Source organism: Amblyomma mixtum, chromosome 5 (assembly GCF_055824585.1).
Source record: "Amblyomma mixtum isolate Tamu chromosome 5, ASM5582458v1, whole genome shotgun sequence".
NCBI lineage: Eukaryota > Metazoa > Arthropoda > Arachnida > Ixodida > Ixodidae > Amblyomma > Amblyomma mixtum.
This window is the reverse complement of record NC_143016.1, coordinates 50,044,953-50,054,750: the sequence shown is the minus strand read 5'-3', so window position 1 is coordinate 50,054,750 and position 9,798 is coordinate 50,044,953. Positions and strand designations below refer to the sequence as shown.

The window sequence follows — 9,798 nt, the reverse complement described above, 5'->3', positions numbered from 1 at the left end:
AAAAAAACTGAAATATCTGGCTGGAATTGCATCCTTTCAAACTGACAATGGTTTAACATAAATGCGAATGAAGAACACGAAAGTTTTGATATAACTATTTTTGGACTTTTTGACGTTTTGACATTATAACACATTGTTCAAGTAAGACTTTGTATAAAGGTGACGACGAGACTGGGCAGTTAAGACTCAGGAGCAGGACTCCAGTGTAAATCATGCCCTCTCCGTTGTTGCTGTGCACCCTGTGTGCTCTAGGCCTTTGGGTCCCTCTGCTGCCTGCCGAAGCGAAGCACAACACACCGAGTGAACTCCCAGATGCTTTTGAGGTAAGTGCGGACCGGTGAAACGTTAAAGGCAAGGCGCTCTTTCTGCCAAAACCCCGCGTGTAAAGCACTGGAACTCTGCTAAAGCGGCGACCCGCAACGAGAGCGCTTTGATTATCAAGCACGTTAACCAGATGTTGCAGGGCACTAGCGAAAACGGGGATGCAGGCGTAGGAAGCAGAAAAACCGGTCGACTGACAACGAACTCTTTATACGGTTCATAAAACTTCATCTCGTGCTGGTCAGCACAAGGAAAGCATGCAAGGGGCATCGATGCTCACAAGCACGCTCGGTTTGACTTCTTTAATTTGGTTTTACGTCCCAAAGATACTCAGGCAATGAGGAACGCATTAGTTCAGGACTCCGGAATTTTTCGCCCACCTGTGCTTGTTTAATGTGAATGTTAAAAGAGAAGTGGAAAAACTGAGTCTGCGTAAGCAAATACACTGTCGTGGAGAACATAGGCAAGAACACCCTGCAACCTCTCTTCATAAAGATACAGCAGCCACAGAGAAGAAAACAGAAACAATAAAATGCTAAATTATTTGATATGAATCTTAAATGGCACTGGCGAAATAGATCTTTCATGATGTCGAAGGCAACCTGGAACGCCGCGACTGCCTACCCGCTTTAAGGAGGCCATGCGGCAAAGGCAGGAGCCGGCCTCTAGGCTGCGCCTCTACGAGTTCACAGAAGCTTTTTACCTGGCCACTTAGAGATATGAAATATAGCGATACGCAGGGTGAAACATAGCGATTTTATGAACGGAAGTGAAAAGAGGCAATTCGTACAAGGGATGCCGTCTTCAGACGATCCCATTCTTGGCTTGCGGTAAAGCATTCTTTCCATTTGAAAGCGATAACTTTAACGGCCACGCCTCGCACAAAAGCCGCCATCTTCGACGATGCCCTTGGTTCTCTCTGAAGATTCCACGGAAAGTCTCCAGAGATGCAACCCATGTGACGGGGATTCAGCTTGGTCACGTGATCTTGTGGCTTCATTACAAGCTCCTACCCATCCAATTGTAGGCAAAGCGCCCAGTGAGGCAGGTGGCACTGAAATGAATGATTGGTGGCGAGAGGTTGCTCAGGAAGGGCACCCTTGGTCTCACAAGCCCCACTGGCGGCAGCAACTGCTACCGCTGTTTAGCCTTGCGCCGCTGCGGTAGGAGTGGCATGAAGACTTCCAGAGATGTATGTATGAACATGAAGCGCCTTTATTTCGCTGCGACCAGTCGCGCGGCCAAAGCACAGCCACACGTAGCAGATGTGCACAAAGACTGCGGCAGGCTGATGCCAGTGCACGGCAGTTTTGTTCGCGTCTCGACGCATGTCGGTGTTATTCTTCCATCACACCCGGGACATAAGCCCACAAATATTTAGTAAGGAATGCCCAGCTACGTCATATAGCCATCAACCCATCGACGCTATCCCGTCATTCCCTGGATTTAGAGCTTCTGTTTCTTCTCTTTTCTGTGTTTGCTACGATGAGCCTGAGCTTGACGAAGTGTTCCGCGCTCACAGCGAGAAAAGGTTTTTTATTTTTGGCATCGGAGAAAAATTCCAACTGTTTCTGAGCGCTAAATTCTCTGCAAACTATTTCTGTGGCTATAGCCTGTCTTCAACTCCGGTTTTCAAGAAATACGGCAATCAAAATGAAGTTCGCAGCAACTTAAAGTACAGCGGTTGAAAAGAGTAAATTGAAAGTTTATGTCTGACATTCAGCGTTGGCCATTCGAGTGACGTAACCCACCGTTGCTTCAGAACAAAGAGCGAAAGCTGGAGATTCCTAGGGAGAGAAGCATGTCAAATAATTTTACTGTATGTTTCTTTTTTCTCAAACACCGATCAACAATGAGCAGATACTTATTTCACGTCCAGCCATTCTTCACAAAAACGGCATTAGTTACCCCGCCCTGCGTTGCTTCAACCCAGTGCCAGAATATTTTTGTCAGCCCGTAACGTAGTTTAAATAGCTGAAAGGGAATGTAACAGCCTTACAGCGAAAAGGATCTCATATAACTTTGGCAATCCTCCGCTCTTCCTTTCCTACTAATAATAAGGCAGTAATCATTGCGTAATCTTAAAAATAGTTAGACATGTTAGCACACTGGTTACAGTTGCTATGCAATCGCTTCCATTGGTTACCTTTCGTTGATGACGCAGGTATTTGATGCATTTCGTCTGGTGATCGTCATGTTTGACCAAGATATGGACGGAGATCTCGATTGCGCAAAATCCGTTCGGACAGACTTCGACAAGGAATCCAGAAAAGCGACCTACGTGTGGGTGCTCAAAGGACAGAATGGACAACCAGGGTCAGTGTCATTTGACTGGGACAAAGCTGTATATGCTACTACATCCACTACAGTATAAATAGTTATTGTTGAAAAAGTGTTACTTTCATTAATGCAAGTAAAGAATTTCACACTTGATGTGCGTTGCAGAAAGAGTGTTTGCTGGAAATATGTCACACAATATCCGGGGGCAGTGGTTGAAGTTATAAGCTCGACTTCCTGTTTGTTTTTTCCTTGGAAGTCGAGGCAATTGGATGCTAGCGATGGAAAAAATTCAAAAAAAAGCTTTTGATACGAAGCGGCAAAATAAACTATTACCTTCAAGATTTGCTTATCAATACGTTACAATACTCCCATAATAATTTTTCTCGTGGACTGCTCGACTTACATCGGTTCCTGCCTTTCCCACTACTAACTAGACTTCAACGAAACTGGAAGAAGTAGAAAAATTCCTTCCTGAAAGATGTGTTGCGTAGCTGTGCTGTGTGAACGACGTTTACAAGTAATAAGGTGCAGATGTGGTGTTGCCGTTGCCTTATGCAGCCACTTTAAAAGTATCGGTACTTTTATATCTATTATATAAGCGTGCTCATTTCCATTTGGCACGTCTCCAAATGCGGTTGCAATGATTTCTCTATATTCTGTAACCTCGCTTTCTGTCTTCAGTATCAATGTCACATAAGTGGAAACCCGACAAGCGTCTTCGTTGCCTATTCATATTTCCTTTCGTTGAAGAGAAAGGATTACCTTCGAATTCACGCCACGAAGTAATGCGGTGAACAAGTTTTATTTATATACATTCCAAAAGTATATGCGAAAATTGTACCGTGTAGCACTCTCTAGGCAATTACATTTTTGTTCTGATTGCAATTTTTACTGTCGTTTCAGGACCAACATTACTTACCATTTGAAGCCTGGTGCGACGCCGGAAAAGGCTGACTACCGTTTGAACGACTGTAAGCACTAAGTTTGAACCACTCACTTTTAAAGAGAGTGCGCACTCGGTCTTCAACTTTTGCAGGGTGCCAGTGGGCGATTGCTTAAGATATGCCACATGCTTAAACAGAATAAGGCGCAACAGAGACGACATGAGCAACCAAATGGCGAACACTAACTTCTCATGTCATTCTTTTTCTCTTCCATGTCGTGCCTTTTTCTAATCAAGCATGTAGTACAACTGGCCGATCGGCATACCATGTTCGAACAAATTGCAGGCTTGGCATCAGCAGTGCTTTTTTTTTAATAGCGTATAGCTGTAGCATGTTTTTGAGCTAGTGCCCTGTGGGCCGAGGATATCTGCTCGTTGTTTCAACGGCTCTGTGCTCCTGCATTTTGCGTGTCACGAAAGGTAATTCCGCCTCCGGACATTTGTGATCGGATCGCATGCTCTATCTTGCTCAAGGGTGGTTTTACTAGCCGAAAATCCGTTCCACGGCAAAGCGATATGTGGCCAGTGGCACGCAGTGCCAGCGCCACAAACGCCCTACCTCCGCTCCACCTGGCCTGCTTCACCGTGTGACGCCTCCGAGCACTCCGCGCAAGCCGGTTGGAATTAATCTGCTTGCACCTTTTCCCAAATCTCGAAATGGCAATCGCTGGATCGGGGTCTGTGTGGACTACCTGACACGTTATTGTGAAAGGGCTGCTCTACCATCGGTTACCGTTCATCAAATCACGCAGTTCCTTTTCAACTGCGTCCTATTACTACATGGAACAGCGCTAATGTTGCAAACACACGGCCTGTATGGTTCAAGGGCTGCTACGTTTGCGCATAGCTGCCTACAGGCGCTCAAAACCACATCACGCACAGACAAACAGTTAGATGGAGCGCAGAAACAGAAGACTCACCAACGTGCTTGCCATGTATATGTACTCTGACCATAAGTACTGGGACACCATACTGCCCTTCACGAAATACGCCTGAAATAGCCGCCGGTCATGAAACGACTGCATACAGTCCATTCTACATCTGTTACGCTCGCCCTCCACGCTACACCCTGGACACCATCCTACAATTTCTACCAGTGACAAACTTTGTATCACCTAGATCCTGTCTTTGGCAGAAAATCATGTCGGATTGCTCGCCTGTGAACCATTGCTTCACAAAAGCGCTTCAAGAGCCGCTACGATAGCCACCATCCGCATGTTATCTACGCTCCTCAGTTTTTCAGTTTTCAGTTTTTCAGTTTTTTCCCCGTTCAATAGAAGCCTGGAATTCTCTACCTGGGTCCAATCGTTCTTGTCCATTTCAAAACTTTGTAACTGCGTTGAAGACGCATAATAGATGTGTATTCTTAACCTGTCGTTAACAGTGCCTTTCTTGTTTGATATTTCGTTTGTGATTTTAAAATTTTGTTGTGCTCACTTTGTACATTTTCCTGCATTTTGTTACCTTGCATTTTGTGCTTTTACCACTCCAGGCATAGCGCATATAATTGCGCCGCAGTATGTATAAATAAATAAAAAAATAAATATGGTCTGGCTTTTACGCCCATACAGGCGCCGCGGCTGGCACCAAAGCTACTGGCCCACTACGATGGCTCTTACGTGGTTTTCGCCAGAATTAGTGACACCACATATCAGATTGCGCGCCTCACCGCAAATGGTCGCCGTTCCGCGAAAACTGAACTGTCTCGTGTTGCTCGTCTGCATCCATGTTACTCTCGGGACATAACACGCCCAGCGGGCTTCGGCTGCGCAGGGGGAAAATGTCACGGACGAGTGAAGACGAGAGAGTAGAAGTGAAAAACAGGTGGAAGTTGGGCTGGGTGGACGCTATCGGGAACTGACTTGTTACGCCTGTTGCGCCGCACGTCAAACAACCTTGAGTAAAGGCTTTGCGTCATAACAATATATTTACTGAACACATTATTTCAGGAAGCACTATTCTTTATAGAGATTACATTAATGTAGCATGTCTGGGCCAGGCTACGAAAAATTCCTATACTCTGAGGGTCGATGAGATTAAGCATGAGGCACTCTGTGCAAAGTCGCTATAATATGGCCTGTTTCGACAGCCAGATCAGTGAGTGGGAATGCAACTGTACCTCAGGATTGATTTAAGAGCGCTCTTATTTTCAACTACCTACAGCTGATGGCCCCTGGAGGACTGTCGATTTCCTTTACTCGGATTACAAAGACTGCGTCGTGTTTGATGTTCCGTACAAGGACACAGAACGTAAGTAACGACGCTGGAACTGTACGACGCTCAACATTTGACAAGTATCGCCATGTTCTGCCCTGTCATGGCCGTTGTATAGGGCTCAATTTTGCTTACGCCTCAGTTATCCTCTCATAAAAGTTTATGTAGTTGCTTTCTGAACAGCCATGCTATGCTTAAAAATTCGGGTGCTCGTGCTCCCGTGTGCCCAATTTCACTTTATTTGAAGATTTGCATGAATGCAGAAAGCCATAATGCACTAGCAGAGCTGGTTACAGAGACATATGATTTGCAGGGACGTAACAAAGCACCAAATCGTTGCAAATAAAGAATTGAAGGAAAAACCGTAGGTTAACTGTGTTTAATGGTTAGACTTACGGCTTGGCAGGGCAAAGTAGTGGCACGCACAATTAAATTAAAAAAACAAAGCTCTGTGCATGTCCACTGATGTGTGCAAACACAATAACCATAATATTCTTTTCTTTTTCAACAGAGTGCGGGCTGTGGGTGACACCCCAAGTCAAGGATGACGTGCCACAGAAGTGCACAGACAAGTTCAAGGAGATCTGTGACTTCGGAGTCCTAGCTTACGACAAGGACACCTGCGGTGAAATATAGAAAGCGATTATGCTTTGCAGGTCTACGGGGCCCCGTGGATGACTTGTGCTTAATATCTCACTCTGCGGAATTACCACAAATAAAGGAAGTGGTGAGACTGATTTCGACGTCTTGGAATTGGCTTTAACTGAAATTAATTTCACTGTCTTGAATAAACAGCGCGAACAAAGACGAGCACAAAAGACAAGGAAACGGACGTCGTGCGTTTTTTTGTTTTTTGTGCTCGTCTTTGGTCGCGCTGTTTATTCAAGATGCTTAACCAACTAGCCCGCCAAAACGTGTTAACGCAACTAATTTCACTTACAATTTCAATGGCCATTAATTTCAATGGGCATAAATTTTTTACACAAGTCAATCACTAACACATACGACAAGCAGCGTTACATATGCGCAGGAAGCCACAGTTTGCCCTCCTAGCATTTAACCGCCAGAGTGACGCCTGTAAAAAACAACTGAATGATGGCCTTGCGAGCTCTATCGTTTTTTTTGTTAGTACTTTCTTCGAAGCGAGCCTTGGTCAATAAGTACCAGTCTCATATCTGAGAGCAAATGCTGAGCTGCTCCTCTGAAAACCATATCGAAATACTGCTTAAAGGAGCCATCCAAAGCAATTGTCAATCGAATTTCTGAAAAGAAATTCGGGGCACAACATCTGAGAAGGGCGTCTCTATACGGCATTTCCAAATTCTCTATCTTCATCTTCTAAACCACATGACAGGGAATAGGGCCCGCTATAATTCACAGCACTCGTTTCATAGTTTATATGTGAGGGATGCCATCTAAGGCAAAAAAATATTTAAGTGATGCATACATGTGTACTTTCTCTTGTTAAGCAGTGCGCGCGAACCCTGCATGGTCTAGTTGCGGGAGCTCGAATGAAATATTTTCAGTAATTCTTCAGAATTGATTGTGCATTCCTGAAGCCTTGCACACGGGGGCTTATCTATGACGTACAAAAAATTAAGCGTATACTGTAAAGATACAAAAACCATAAAGCTGGAAGAGCTGCAATTCCAAATTACGGTACTGTACGGCGCCAACACTAAGAAGAGGGAGGAAGGAAAAGGATGTCAAAAGAGGTGCATGTGAGAACCCAAAGAAAACCTGAACCACAATACCCCTTTATTTTTATGAGATCATTATCGCACTGGCAGAAGGTGACCCATCCTAAAGGAAAGAGGTGTCCTGCTCCCCCATTTGCGACAGCATACGTGAGATGTGACAGAGACATTTTTTATTGCCTCGTGGGCTGAGTATGTGAGCCAAATTGACCCACGCGCTCGTAGGAAAAGCAGCTGCCTGTCTTAGTAATTATATCTTCCGTGGTGCTACATAATATTGAAAAATCGTCGTTTCGATCGTTTCGTAATAAGCTTAAAAACTCTGCGGGCCCTGCGTTACCAACTTGAGCTTCTTTTCAAAGTTGGTGCCTTACAAAATCATCATTGGAAACAACATGACAGTCCACACTAGTGTAAACCAAATGATCTCGAGGTTTCAACCGTGCTTGTACATTGAAGTGTTCTAAATCTGCAAATCTAAAACTGGATTAGCAGAGCCATTGAACTCGAAGGTTTCGAGCAGCCCAGCTGGCGCCCTACCATGGCTAGAGAAATACGGATGATTTTAAGGTTCGTAGATGTGCCTATCATTAACCGCAGAAATCCTAGGTATAGACTCACTGCCATGTTCCTAAGCTGGGCGTTCTAATCTACTAGAAATTTTCTTGTCTCAGTGGGTTTACCAGCAACCTAAAAAATACTGACTTTAATAAGGAAGAGCAGCATAGGAGTATAACTGTGTTAGAGGATGAGGACGTAACAAAGGACTAACTATTGTAGCCCGAGCCAAATCCCGATTTTGGCATTTTTTTGGGGACATATATACAGCAGGAGGCCTAAAAGTCAAAACTTCAAAGAGGGCCTCCTTTAAGCTACTATTGAGCCCACGCCTATTATGTCCGAGCTGTTCATTTCTACACTCGTGCAGGCTATTTACTGCCTGTTCATGTGACATTTCTTGATGATCGTCTCCCTGTGTACAGATCACTCAGTGCCCAAGACCTCAAGACTGCCGTATACGAGCCAGCTGTAGCTTGCACAGGCAGAGGAGAAATATTTGATATTCACAAAGGTATAGTCGTGGGAGTAAGTGATTTTACTCAATCACCCACTCAATGATAAGAAACCAAACCATGGTGTTAGTTTTAGGTGAACTTGAGAGTGTGTTGGGATGTGTAATGTCGGCCAAGCTTTGTCGCAGTCTCTTTTCACGGAAAACCTAGTTTAAATACTTCGCCATGCTGGTTGTGCAGCGCGCAGTCGAAAACGACTCGCTGAGGAGTCTTTGAACGGACGGGTTGTATGTTTTCTACATGGAATAACACTACAGCCATCTTATTTTCTTGCGCCAGTACTGCTAAAAAAGACAGGGCTTCTTACGGCCATCATCAATCGACTGTTCCGGAAGTCGACAAGAAGCTGCACTTGGCACCGACACAGCGATGTACTGACTAAAATAAAAGCACTATACGTACCGGCCCTCGGCTTTGTTTGTCTTCAAGCAGCGATCCTAAAATTTGGAGACCGTCACATGTTCCAACGCTCTATTTTGATTTTTGAACGTGTGTCTGTTGTCAGAAGGCATGCAACATACTAAAGCTAGGTCAAATGTTTAGGGGAATCCCCCAAGGTGGAGTAGATTTGTAATAAGGGAGTAATTACTCATTGGCATCCACCCAAGCGCAGCCATACGGCTACAAAGGAAAGCTATACTCATTGGCTCATTGTAGCCAATGAGTAATTACTCCCTTATTACAAATCTACTCCACCTTGGGGGATTCCCCTAAACATTTGACCAACACTCTTCCCACTTCGAGTTACTGATCAATTCGCTCTCGCCCTACCATAAGCTTGCCGTCCCGGTTAGCTCAATTGGTGGAGCGACAGCTCCGGTGTGGCGGTGGTTCCGGGTTCGAACCCCGGACCAGGACGAATTTTTCTTTAACTACGAAGTTTCTGAGAAAGCTGTATAGCTTTCCTTTGTAGCCGTATGGCTGCGCTTGGGTGGATGCCAATGAGTAATTACTCCCTTATTACAAATCTACTCCACCTTGGGGGATTCCCCTAAACATTTGACCAACACTCTTCCCACTTCGAGTTACTGATCAATTCGCTCTCGCCCTACCATAAGCTTGCCGTCCCGGTTAGCTCAATTGGTGGAGCGACTGCTCCGGTGTGGCGGTGGTTCCGGGTTCGAACCCCGGACCAGGACGAATTTTTCTTTAACTACGAAGTTTCTGAGAAAGCTGTATAGCTTTCCTTTGTAGCCGTATGGCTGCGCTTGGGTGGATGCCAATGAGTAATTACTCCCTTATACTAAAGCTAGTAACATTCCCCAATATT

General features: G+C 44.9%; 1 protein-coding gene across 1 annotated transcript; it reads left to right on the top strand.

The window, feature by feature from the left end:
• Positions 1 to 212: 212 nt before the first annotated feature.
• On the top strand, positions 213 to 6,407 carry LOC149342104 (uncharacterized). Its single transcript, XM_089542094.1, has 5 exons — positions 213 to 323; positions 2,486 to 2,637; positions 3,505 to 3,572; positions 5,708 to 5,794; positions 6,270 to 6,407. Exons 1-5 carry the CDS (start codon positions 213 to 215, stop codon positions 6,392 to 6,394), a joined length of 543 nt encoding a protein of 180 aa, XP_089398220.1. The 3' UTR covers positions 6,395 to 6,407.
• Positions 6,408 to 9,798: the final 3,391 nt, after the last annotated feature.

Bases quoted from the DNA above. Each gene is read 5' to 3' on its own strand.
- LOC149342104 (XM_089542094.1), top strand. From the start codon at position 213: ATGCCCTCTCCGTTGTTGCTGTGCACCCTGTGTGCTCTAGGCCTTTGG. The intron at 3,573-5,707 runs GTAAGCACTAAG...AACTACCTACAG, and splicing joins TGACTACCGTTTGAACGACT to CTGATGGCCCCTGGAGGACT. The intron at 5,795-6,269 runs GTAAGTAACGAC...CTTTTTCAACAG, and splicing joins TCCGTACAAGGACACAGAAC to AGTGCGGGCTGTGGGTGACA.